The sequence below is a fragment of the Salvelinus sp. IW2-2015 genome, linkage group LG37, assembly GCF_002910315.2.
Source record: "Salvelinus sp. IW2-2015 linkage group LG37, ASM291031v2, whole genome shotgun sequence".
Lineage (NCBI taxonomy): Eukaryota > Metazoa > Chordata > Actinopteri > Salmoniformes > Salmonidae > Salvelinus > Salvelinus sp. IW2-2015.
In genome coordinates this window covers 10,540,769-10,554,189 of record NC_036876.1, presented here as the reverse complement: position 1 = coordinate 10,554,189, position 13,421 = coordinate 10,540,769, and the positions used below count along the sequence as shown (strand labels likewise).

The 13,421-nt window shown below is 42.0% G+C and overlaps 1 protein-coding gene across 1 annotated transcript in view; it reads left to right on the top strand.

The window, feature by feature from the left end:
- Positions 1-12,546, top strand: part of LOC111960445 (nuclear factor 1 B-type-like) — an 88,624-nt gene extending 76,078 nt beyond the window's left edge. Inside the window, 1 exon segment of the mRNA XM_070437953.1 lies at positions 6,485-12,546. Coding sequence (XP_070294054.1) covers positions 6,485-6,620 — 136 coding nt within the window. The 3' untranslated portion in view covers positions 6,621-12,546.
- The last annotated feature ends 875 nt before the right edge of the window (positions 12,547-13,421 follow it).

The following is a 13,421-nucleotide window of genomic DNA, read 5'->3' as shown; positions in this document are numbered from 1 at the left end:
ACACAACACACAACACACACACACACACACACACACCACAACACACACAGCACCACACACACAAATATATACTGTGAGTGTTACCAAGTTCATTCATACCTTGATTAAAGTCTACCCTTTCAGATGTGTCAGACAAGGGTTCAACCCTCACTTTCTGCATTCTTTCATTCTGCGCCACTACAACATACCCATAAAGAATGTGAACAATCTGTTGAACCTACACTCACTAGACCCAGTAGGCTCTAACCCTCCGCTCATTTGTGTAGATACATGTGTAGTCATTATGATCATCATCTAGACTGCCAGAGGAATGTTCAACCAAGCAATAACAGTGCCAAATAAGATATCGAGGTATTTGGAGTGTGTTAGGTCCTAGATACAGTAGGAGTAACGTTACCTGTTCACTGTGTGTGTTACTGGACAAGTTTCCAAGGGGTATTCTGCTATCGTCTAGCATGCCTGTGTATACTACACTGCTGTGCACACCGGTGCGCAGACTTTATTTGCTACTGGGTTCTAGATCTTAGTCGGGAAATGATTTCTCCGTCCAGACCAAGAATAGCCAGGCTTCACCAAGCTATGGTTAACCAGTGCTGCTCCTGTCTTTTCTTTCCTTTCTTTCCTTTCATTTCCTTTCTTATGTTGCTCTTTTTTCCATCTTCCCCTGTTTCTCGTTATTAATTCATCTCTGTTTCAAGTTTTTTTTTCTTTATTGCTTTCCCTTTATTTTCCATGTGCTCTCTGCTTCAGTGTCTGGTTGCTTCACTCACGCCTGCACTCATGTTTCCCGCCACTGCTCTTTTTTGGCGTACGCTCACTCTCATCGCTACCACCTGGCTATCCCGCTCACTCTGCCATTTGACGTGCTATAGCTTCGACTGCCCATCTATTGTCTTTACCTTTTTTCCTTTCTCTCCCCATATGCAACATCCATCTACCTTTATCCCATTTATTTTTTTGCTCGAGGCGCTTAGTACATAGTCCTTTGGGTTGGATGGCTCGGTTGCTCTCGACGTGAACGTTATGCCTCTGTGACAAGACCACACATAAAAACCGACATCCTTAGGTTGGCAGTGCGACACGTCTTCCTTCCCTGCGCCGCGTTGTGACAGCTCTACCCGCGGATACAATCAGTTATATCCTTCGTGCAATCCTGCCGGGGGATCGTCACCTCCACTCTTCTTCTCCCTGCTAGTGATCATGGAGTCGTGCGGCCACAGCACGCTGCCTCCACAGGGCATTTTGTCCCTTCAGATCACCACTCCTTTCCGACTTTACAAGATACACGTACTCCTGACCCAGGGCGCATAGCTGGAAGTTATAACTCTTTTTTCTTTCTTCAATTATTTTCTTGCGTACCTTTTGTTGGTTGTATTGAGTCTCAACTGCTTTTAGGAGACAGAAGCTCCTTTCTCTGACCACCTCCACGATGCGGCCAGTCTCCGGCTTTGTCTACGAATCCCCCTCCTCTTCCCACTTAAGAGACACGTACCTCTGTCAAATTGCTCGCCCTCTCTCGTCTCTCGTCTCTCTCTCTCTCTCTCTCTCTCTCTCTGCTTTTTCTCTCTCTCTCTCTCTCTCTCTCTCTCTCTCTCTCTCTCTCTCTCTCTCTCTCTTCTCTCCTCTCTCTCTCTCTCTCTCCTCTCTCTCTCTCTTCCCTGCTGTCTCACTCTCTCCTTGGAAAACGTGTTAACTTCAATTTAACAGGGCCGTGTCTGCCAGAGAACCCATAGCTCAGCGTTTCCTCATTAGTTTCCCCTTGTTCTGAAAATGGTAGAACATAACTGTATAGCTAATAGGACATAGGGAGAGACGGGCTGTGCGTGTGTGCTCTTAAAGCCTCCGTCCGGCCTACTCTGCCCTCTGTGAGGTTACAGTTTTTTTTTGAGAGCCCCTTCTCTAGGCCTCCTAATAGACCAGTGGAGGTAAGAGGAAATATGTGCCCGAGCTGCAAGGAGGCCTCTCTCTCTCTCTCTCTCTTGCTGCTCTCTCTCGCTGCTCTCTCTCGCTGCTCAGACATGACTAACAGAGACTCGACTCCTGATCGTACAGTATATAGGAGCGATGAGAGCTGCAGTGAAAGAATAACACATTTCTTGTCATACATGATTGATTGATTCACGAGCACCGTCAGGATACCAAAATTCAGATTCATTCATTGCCGTGTACATTTGCAGTGAAGTGTGGCTTTTAACGGTTTCCATATTTTCTGTAAGAGAGTTCATAAAATCATCAGTATTGCCTCTTGAAAGATAAGGACTTCAAGAGAGAATAGCTCAAGTTTATTGTCTTCTGTTGATTTGTCCAGAAACGAAAGCATAACGAGCTGGGTGAGCTTTAGTGTCTGTCTGACAGAAACGGAATTCAAACGTTGCCGAAGACTGCCAGGATAGATTGCTAACTGAATCTGTAGAACACTTTAGTTGACAATAGGGAACTTGGCACTATATTGACCCTGACATGAAAGTTCATGTCACCTGCAACCTTTACTTACACCCCAGACCGAGCGATGTCTTGGTAATCTGACTCTCGGGGGTAGATGAGGTATTCCGTATTCTTCTCAGCAAAGTACCGACAGTCTAAATAACCTGGTGCATCATCCCTCGTGGACTATTGAGACATTGCATTGATTTTTCTCTTGTCTTGTCTTATCCTAATGCCTTCACTGCTCCTTCGCACTAGTAATCTCAGAGAAAGAGGAAGTATGCCGTCATTTCCCTAGCGAAGGTTTGTTCTCTGGATTGAGAATCTGAATGCACTGCTTTTAAGTGGCATTGTATGCAGATCACACGTGTTTGTATTGCCTTGCGCCCACTTCTGCGTCCTATATAGTCCCTCACAGTAGGACCCAAAATAAAACACTCCCACACTTGCATGTTGCCGTTCGACAGGAAATGGGTCAGCAATCCATTAAGATGCCATTAGATAATCTAATTCCGATGGGTTAATCCTTAAATGAAGCCCACTGGACACTGGAGCTCCGCTTGTGTGGAGGAGAATTAGTGTGATTTGGGGCCGTGGAGCTCTAAGATAGGGCTAAAGGTGGCCATGGGTAAAGGTAGGGGGTGACCATGAAGGAAGTTGTTTTTCTCATTAGGGATTGTGTGTGCCCTCGTCTGAAGCCACCTGCAGACCTGTGTTGGCGAAGGGAACTTGGGCTTAATGAATGACATCCCCAACTCAAACATAGACGTCATCTTTTTAGTATACAAAGAGTCATTTGGAGAAATGGAATAGTAATATGGATTGATCAAAGAGATCCTGTAATTCTATATGTAATTGTATGGGATTGACAGTGTGATGGACTGTATAGTACCTTTTAATGTGTCTACTCTGTCTTCACCTGAGAAGGCCTTTAGAGTAAGACACGGAGTGGGAGAGAAAGAGAGGGTGTGTGTGTGTGTGTGTGTGTGTGTGTCTGTTAGGGAGAGAGGAGGGAAGAAGAGAATGCTGCAGGGAACTAGCCTGCTCTGAGCTTTCTTTGTTCAGCAAGGTAGGAAAAAACGTAATCTCTCATTTCCTGTCAGATGATTTTTTGGCAGGAGAGAGTGAGGGTGAGAGAGAGAGAGTTAGAGAGAGTTAGAGGCAAAGAGAGAGAGAGAGTTAGAGAGAGTTAGAGGCAAATAGAGAGAGAATGTTAGAGGCAAAGAGAGAGCGAGAGAGTTAGAGGCAAAGAGAGAGTTAGAGGCAGAGAGAGAGAGAGTGAGTTAGAGGCAGAGCGAGAGAGTGAGTTAGAGAGAGAGGCAGAGGCAAAAAGAGAGTGAGGCAGAGGCAACGTGAGAGTGTGTTAGAGGCAGAGGGTGTGTTAGAGGCAGAGGGTGTGTTAGAGGCAGAGGGTGTGTTAGATGCAGAGAGAGGCAAAGAGAGCGAGAGTTAGAGAGTTAGAGGCAGAGAGAGAGAGAGAGTTGGAGGCAAAGAGAGCGAGAGAGAGAGCGAGAGTTGGAGGCAAAGAGAGCGAGAGAGAGAGCCGAGAGTTGGAGCAAACGAAGAGTGGAGAAAGAGCGAGAGTTGGAGGCAAAGAGAGCGAGAGAGAGAGCGAGAGTTGAGGCAAAGCAGAGGCGGAGAGAGAGAGAGTTGGAGGCAAAGAGAGCGAGAGCGAGAGTTGGAGGCAAGAGAGCGAGAGGAAGAGAGAGAGAGAGTTGGAGGCAAGAGAGTGAGAGAGAGAGCGAGAGTTGGAGGCAAAGAGAGCGAGGGAGAGCGAGAGTTGGAGGCAAAGACAGCGAGAGAGAGCGAGAGTTGGAGGCAAAGAGAGAGAGAGAGAGAGAGAGCGAGAGTTGGAGGCAAAGAGACGAGAGAGAGCGAGAGTTGGAGCAAAGAGCGCGCGAGAAGAGAGAGTTGGAGGCAAGAGAGCGAGAGTTGGAGGCAAAGAGAGCGAGAGAGCGAGAGAGAGTTGGAGGCAAAGAGAGCGAGAGTTGGAGGCAAAGAGAGCGAGAGTTGGAGGCAAAGAGAGCGAGAGTTGGAGAAAGAGAGACGAGAGAGAGAGAGAGAGAGAGAGTGTAGAGGCAAGAGAGCGAGAGAGAGAGAGAGAGAGAGAGAGAGAGAGAGAGAGAGAGAGAGAGAGAAGAGAGAGAGAGAGAGAGAGTTAGAGTTAGAGGCAAAGAGAGAGAGCGAGAGAGAGAGAGAGAGAGAGAGAGAGAGAGAGAGAGAGAGAGAGAGAGAGAGAGAGAGAGAGAGAGAGAGAGAGGAGAAGAGGAGAGAGAGCGAGAGTTAGAGGCAAAGAGAGCGAGAGTTAGAGGCAAAGAGAGTGAGGGAGAGAAATTAAGAGTGAGAATGATGAAGGGAAGGGGTCCAAAGAGAAGGGAGTAAGGAGGAGAAAAAAGCCCTGCCCAAATAGCCTGTGTAGATCATCTCTGGTGTTTTAACCCTTTATAGGACTGGATCTGGCTTCCAACATTTTCCACTTAAAAATGTAGTTGTCAAATTTTCTGTTTCTCTCGCTCTCTTTCTTTCTTTAATTCTTAGTCTTTCTCTCTCCTTCCCTCCTCTCCTTCTCTCTTTTTTCCTTTCTTGTTTTATTTTCTAAGGAGTCTGATCCCCTTAGAAACAGGTATTGAACATGTGGTTCCCGTTGATTTTAGTTGAGGCTGAGCCACTAGGAGAAGTGTTTTGTAGGAAATGCAGACCAGATCATTAGACACCATTCATGGACACAGACAGACAGTCGTGTCAGATGGGACAGCCTCGGGGGGGGAATTAAGTCTGTGTTTCACCATATCCGGTCCCCTCTCCTCTCCTCTTCCCCCGTTAGCTCGTCTTCCAATCCCACTGACAACAATAATCAACTTCTTTTTCTCTCTCTTTATCGAGGAAGGCTTACACCTGCATGGAAACAGTGGAGGGACTTGGTTAACCTACATAACCTTTCAAACATATCCCTCATTCTTTGCACCCCAAACGCTATATCCTCCTCCTGTCTAGTGTCTGTATACCAGGCTCTGTATATAGTGTTGGCCTATAATGTAGCAATTGTGCGAGACAGGTATTTCAGATGTAGTGGGTAGTGGGGGTAATTGATTAATTATTCAACATGTACGTATCATTGAGCCCCTTGAGAACAACAGACTGTTTGTTTCGCAGGCAGACCGCGTTTTCAGTTTGCGCCTCCTGCGAACAATCGCTGTGTTGTGTTGCTTTAGCGTGCGTCGAATAGGGATGTGGCGGATTTGTAAAGACCCCAACCCCCTTCTGTAGCGCCATTGATCAACATGGAGAGGGTCTGTCGATATGGAATTAGGTGTGATCCTCGCTTGACATCCTCCTCAGAGGAATCGGTGGAAAACACCGGAAGCGCTTTGTTTGACTGTGTCCCCCTCGAACCATAGACTGTTTAGACTAGACATAAGGCCTTTCCATCATTCTTCCTGGGTAAAGCAAACGGACTGGGCACACACTGGCTGAATCAACGTTGTTTCCACGTCATTTCAAGGGAATTACATTGAACCAACGTGGAATCGACGTTGAATTGATGTCTGTGCCCGGTGGGAAGTGATTGGGTAAGAGGGATGAGTCTATAGTGGACTTGGGACACGCTGTTGTCAAATGGTCTGCATGAACATTTTGTTGAAATAGTTTTAGGGGATATTCATTAAACATTGCCATAGAATCTGATTCGTAGAAATGCGATTGGCGGTGCATAATAATGACGGATGTTAACAACACATAATGCTAATTACTCAGAATTGTGTTCTGCCTAACAAAATACTTGGGTAGTTGAATGTGGTTTTTAACATTATGAATAAACCCTTGTCTTTTTTTCCCCCTCAGCTGACTACACCTCTAAAGTGTAACTGTTCATTTAATAGTGATGTGTGACAGTATAAATGTAATGACTTGCTGCAGAGCATTTCATCATTGTGCGTGTAGAGCATCTGATTGGTGCTGTTGTCTTATCTCTACTTATGCTTTCAAAAGCTTCCGATGCTCAATGCAGGTGACTCAAAACCCGCTTCTGTTCTCTCCTTCTCTCTCTGTTGTGTTTCCACAGTCCTGGTACCTGGGCGAGCTTAGTTCCATTCCAAGTCACGAACGGGACTCCGATTCTGCCAACAAATGTCCACCAGAACTACAGCATAAACATCATTGGTGAGCCCCCCCTCCTCCACACAGAGGCAGAGAACTGAAGACCCGTCGGAGGGGGGGGGGGGGGGGGGGGGGGGGGCGCAAGAAGTGTCGGCAACGGGGGAAATAATCAGCAAGCAGCACTTAAAACAATTGTGTTTGTCCTTTGTCCCCCCTCCCCCCTCCACCCTTTCCTCCCCACACCCCTCCTCCCATCGGGACATTGGCCAAGAAGACTTGAGTTGGTTTGGAGCGAATCTGATCCGGTCCGCTCTAGCTAACCCTATGCCATGCCAGTCAGTCATTGTGTGAGAAGAGCCTTTCCATTCAAAATGCTGTGACGTATTCTGTACAAAAACATTTAGATGCCTTAATATTTAGCATGACAACTCTTAGTCTGATGGTGGTCTTCTTCTTCTTCATTCTGTTGTTGGGAGTTTTTAACCTTGGTTTACAAACAAGGGAAGTGATCTGAAACACACAAAGGCTGGCTGGTAGTAGATTACCCGACTGTAAGTTATTCAACTCTGACCTTTACCCCTTCTGCAGAAGAGGCTCCCATGTCAAACTATTGACTATGTAACCATAGGAACAAATTGTGAATTCAGTGTTTTGTTTTTCTTCTTTGATTTCAGTTTACTGTGATACAATTTCTATTTTGTCTGAAACTCGTTATCCTGTTGATTCTGTACTGCTATCCACTTAAAAGTTAGTTATACTCCTTAGAGTTGTGAACTCTTACTATGGTAAAAAAAGAAGAGAAAAACACTATATTTTTAGGTTAGAGATTTGACCCGTTTTTTAAGAATTCGTATCTCCTTTAGAAAAGGATAAAAAAAAGACAAAAAATTATCTAAAAATCTCGAAAGAGGCAAGTGCAATTGAATTTTTGAAGGGAAGCTATGTCTGTCAGCCCTAAGACTCTAAAGGAAGGAGGGTAAATATGAAACTTTGTTGTTTTAAATACGTAAACGTAAAAAGGTTTTAAAAAAAACAAACATTTGATTTGATTTCAGTCGCATTTCCGTGTATCTAAATATGGAAAGAAAAGAATACTAAGCCTGAAATGCAGAGATGTGTTTGAAGGTGTGCATTAAGCTACCTGTGCAGAACTGAACAAGACAGCACTTCTATTAAGCCCTACTCAGTCTCATGGGGAGCTTTTTATTTATTGTGAGAAAAAAAATACTTACATTTTTTTTTTTTTTTTGAAACACACGTAGTGTATAAAATGGCATCTGAAATCAAGAACATATGCATTTGGCCATCAGCTTATGAAGCTTGTGTTTATAATATGACTTGACGAGGGGGAAAAAAAGAAGAATGCAGGCTGTTAAAGTCATTCACGAAAAGGTATGTGTATGTCAAAAAATCTACACTTTTGTGCAACCCTGAACCTTCAAGGTTGCAGAGGTTTGCACATTTTGCTTCTTGAACACTCACATCCCAGATACAGTGGTGGCAGTCCCTGAAATCTAGAATTGTGCACGGCAGGTCTATTGCCTTGGCCTCTCTCCAAGTCCAGATATATTTCTATAACAAATCTCTCCAATACTCTTAATTTGCACGATGACATACTAGTCCACATTACGTGCCTTGCCTTTTGAATATAGAGACATCACTACACTTGTTTTTTGCTGCATTTATTACCATTATAGAAAAGAAATTAACATTTTTATGATAAGATAATTGTTTTGTACTCTGAATGAAAATTGTGACATTGTTGATTTGTAACTTTCATTTACTACTTTATCTCACAGTTACATTGCATATCAAGGCTGTGTATCGTCGCCGTTTTAAAGTTTATAATCAACCATCATTCTTTTTCAGTATTTTCGGTGGTTTTTTAATAACCTTTAATTTTTGTTGTTATCGTTTTTGTCATTTCGTTTTTGTTTTTCATCTTCCAGTTACTATCGAGGAGGGAGGAATTCAGATGTATGAAAATTATGCAATACCAACTTTTGCCTATGTAGGTAGTGCTTATAGATACGGCAACTATTAGAGGCTAGTTTGGAGACTATTGTAATGCATTTATTTTGTTGATATCGTTGTTTTTGTTGTTGTTGTTGTTGTTGTTGTTGTTTTCCTTTTTTAATTGACCAAAGCGGGGACTGCTTTCTATGCAGTGTATGACAAGGTCTTTTTTAGTGTACTGAGAGATGGAGAGACATGTTTCAGTGTGTTTTGAAGTCTTGGTGGGGGAGGGAGGGGGTATTTTTTCTAACCTTACAGTTTGCCTGTAAAGAATGCACCCGTTGGTCTCGTATGGCTGCAAAGTCACTGATCTGTCTACTGTGACAAAATCTACTCTTTTCTTTCAACTTCCCATCTGGGGTGCTAGCATGTGACATTGACTAAGCTCATTTTCACAGGAGAGACGGCTTGACTTGAGTGTGACAATCATTTCAACAACAAAAAAAATGTTCACATTCACCTTAATCAGACCCGCAATTTCAAACTGAAATCATACTGCGTACTTGTGAAAAGCCAACACTTTGCTCATACGACTTGTATGCAGGAAGCTATATGAGCATTAACCCTTAACAATCATCGGTGCCATTCTATCAGTCGCTGTGTGCAATTCCCAAGTAGATGCCTTAAACTATATATAAAGTTACCGGTTACACATGCGCTACAATCAACAAACCGACAAATGCTTGTGAGACCGGTCAAATCAGTCTCAAGAAAGTATTTGGAAGTAGTCAAATTTATGCACTCGATCTGTATAAATCCCAGGGATAACTCTACCCATTTGGGGGAGTTATTTAATCGCTATAGGGAGCCTTGTATTTTATCATGTAATAAGCTATGGACTACAGAGGAAAGATATCTACTATTTTCCTTGTACTCTGTAGGGCCAGAAGAATAAGAACAAAAATGGAGCCCTTGCATAGCACATGGGCATTGGTTAATCGTCTTCCCCAAGTGTGTTGTGTCAAATATATAACTCGTACATAATAAATAATATAATAAATAATAATAAAAGATAAAAAGTCGTACATATAAGAAACAAAAACAAAATCTCAGGCGTTACGGGGCATTAAGAATTCCAATGATAACTCTCCTACTTTGTAATATGAGAAACTACTTTTATAACTCAAATAGACACTATCCACAATGATGTTTTGTTACCTGTTGCACTCCATCCCAACAATTGTGAAAGTTCTTACCTGCTTAATTCGAAGACAGGTACTGTATTATATACCCAACACTTTTTGAGAGGCCAGAAAGCATATAAAACGCATTAAACTCAAGTCAAGCTTATTCTCTCCTCCTTCACCAAGATACTTATTCTGATATTGTGAAGAAAAAAACATTACAAAAACAAAAGCCACCCCGTTCCATGTGCACTGTTCTGCCTTTTTTGTGTGAAAACGTAAGTGCTTTGCAGCCTCTGGCCATTGGAGACCCCACTGAAGGGCATTTTCCCTGATAGAAACGTGTCAGATGCGGTGTTGATATTTTGGGTAGAAGACTGTGTGTATATAAAGGTGAATACTGTGGTGGCGTCGATAGCAGTAGTCCTTTGGGGTCAGTTTGTGAGTAATGTGTGTTTTGAGAATGTGTGAGTATGCGTGTATGTGCTTGTAAGAGAGAATGTATGAGGGATAGAGAGGATGAAACTACACAACGAGCGAAGATGAGGGTATTTCTATTGAGAAGCCTGCCTTATAGGCAGGAGTTTGTACACTGTAGTCTTTTTCAAGATTTTTCTTTGACGCCCTTGTTTGTAAATGTTTTCAAACATCTTGGGGAATATGAGTCAATTCCATTTTATGAAAAAAAGAAAAAACAATAAATTGGTTGCGGAGGCAGGACTTGAGTTACAACTCTCCAGCTTTCCCCAAATAATCGAAAATAAAAGTATTTTATCAATTTTCCATATTCCTGTATTTAGGGGAAGTATCCTATACAGAACCCTAAAATGTAAAAAAAATATATGTTTTTTWAAATTGTGTTTAGTGCTTATAAACTTTCCATTTTGGAAACATTTCAGTAATATTTTAAATTCTTGTTTTTGTTAGTGTGGCCATAGTACAGAGTGTGATGTGATTATGTGGTTTTGAATCCATGTCGGAGAGCGAGAGAAATAGAGGTTTGATTGGGGTTCTATGTTTAACGGTAGGGGATATCTATTCATGTCACTTTACAATAAAGTCACCTGATTTGAGCCTACCACCAGTGAATACCAGGGTAACGTCTTAAGTGACATCATAGGTTGTTCTACTGTGCTAAAGTGTGTTGTGTCAATCGTACGTAAGTCCTCCTTTAGAAATGTGCCGTATAGCGTTTCGTTCAGAAAAATCGTGATTACAGGATGATGCAACAATCCGTGAGAAGTTTGGCGCTAGCATTTGACAATGTTTTGATATGTCTATTAGGGTTTTGGAACAGGCATGTGTATGCAACATCAAGCAAGTAGTTCCGCTGTGAGGATTGGTTGATGTAAGTCCTTTGTGGCCCCAAGGCATCACACATTTTTGCACTTTCTATAATTTAACCTACATTTGATTCAAGCCCTTCAAGTACTCGTATAGAAATTGCCCTTAGATTCTCCAGACCTTTTATAACAGTGTTTCACTCATGGTATATCTTTCATAGAAATACAGGTATTGGCAGTTTTTTTAGTTGCACACATTTTTTAAGGTAATATTTATTTTCAAAGGGCTACTTTAATTTGATCATCTCTGGACAGTATGTACACAGGTGAAACCGTTTTCACAGAATGACATGTAGGCCTACGGATAAGAAAGGCTTGGTAGATGAGTATTATTCAATATTCAGTTATGATTGTTGAAAGCTATCCATGGTCAACCGTTCAGTTAGTACTTTATGCAAGGAGGACCAGTGGCAATCATGCAATATCTGTGTAGTTCTAGTTACTGAAGGTTTAGTGCTCTAGGGACTAAGAGGACAGATGGATGGCCGAAAACGCTTTCAGGAGGTGTGTTTTTACGCAAGCAATAGACGTGTTCCATGTATTGATTATTAACATCAGGTTGTTGTTGTAAGCAGGAAACATAAAAACCAGCATTTTATGTATTATTAATCACCAAACAAAATATATTATTAATTCAGTGCCTGTTCAAGCTCACCGTGTCAGTGGAGTGTCCATTGTTAATAAATCTGAAATCTGAAAAAGTTCAACAACTTAAAATTAAGCGGTATGTGTGGGGCGCCTTGGCGTGTTCTCCCAAATCTTTKGTTTTTGTTTGTTGTTTTGGTTTGAGATGTGGCTACACAAGAGCGTTTTTTTTGTGCTTCATTCATTTGAAGGTCTTGGTCAACTGGGTGCGCACGTCTCATGCTTGCTCTTTGAGGGGAAAAAACTATGTGTACACGTCATTTGGACAGTGTATTTATTTGGATTGTCAATTGCTACATTATGTAAACTAATGTCATTTAGAAACAAATGCTTGCCAACTTCTCCGCAGGGTTGACTTCTTATGGGTCTTGTGGCACTTTTACTCCCGCTGCGCACACGTTATTACGATGGCGAATCACTTCAAGGTGAATTAAAAAACACAACAACAACAACAACACCAACGAAATAATGTAACAGTCTCCAGTAGTGAATTGTAGTAACACTGCAGGTGTGTGCAAAAGGTCTATGTATGTATTGAATGTACGTTTTAGAGAATTTTTGAAATCTTTTTGTTTATATCTTGTTATTTTACAGTTTAGGAACCACAGGTATCCGTTGTGAACTGTATAGCGAAGGCCTTGATATCCCTTCTTTTTTTATTGATTTTAGAACATTAAAGCAGTAGGCAATGCCTTTGAGATGGTTACATTTGGTGCAGGGGCTAAAATTGCCACAAGATTAAAATCAATGTAAATAAGGCTCAACATTTTTTGTGATTGTTACTGTAATATCCAGCCTATACTGCTAGCAGCTGTTTTTACTGCAGTCAATTACTGGAAGTGGATATATTTCCTATGCAAAACTGTTTAAACAATAAAATGAGCTRTGCTACAAAAATGGCTGTTGTATTATGTCTTCTCTGTGTCAGTTAAACATCTCAGGACTACATACTTCCATATAACTGTACATTTTTCTTTTGAAATAGTTACTTTGTTTTAAGTCAACAATTGGAGACACTCACTTGGTTAAATGACAAAACTCAAAGCGTAATAACTGTTCTGTGGTTGAGACATCAATCACAATGAATGAGATAACATGCCTAGAGCCTCAACTGACTTCATCACTGCATTCAAAAGGGTTGCAGGCATTTTTATTTTATGAAACAGGTTGAGAGCAAGGAAAGGGGGAAGATTGGCATGGAGAAGTTGTATGGTTATATTTCAAGCTAATTGTTTAACTTTGTGGGTGTCTACACATGGGCCTTTTAACTTGGAATATTCTGATATATGTTGAGTTGGGAGCTGACTGCGGACAGAGGAGCTAGGGATGTATTTCCCCATGTGGGTCACTATGACACGACCAGTCGTTACTCCAAAAAAAGTAACATTACCTATTACTTGTTACTTCTTTCAACAATAACAAATTACTTGACTTATTACTCCCTGGGAAAAGTAATTAGTTACACTAATCGTTATATTACTTTTACGTTACACCCAAAATGTTGCGCGTCCTCACTCAGTAGAACAATGTCAATGTTATGTAGGCCTATACACCAACACAAGTAACCTAATAATGACAGACACAAAATCTACTACACACCCAGCTACAAGCTTGTTCAGCTTTCCCTGGGTTACAGCCTTGGTTGTTTGGATGAGGTAGGCCTACAGTTATCTTCAGCAGCAGTGATCAGGGGTCTTTCGCTACGAGTTTTGTCTTGGCGTGTTACTTTTGCAGGTGCTTCAAGAGATTGGAAGTTGTGTTTCTAGCAGTGGAG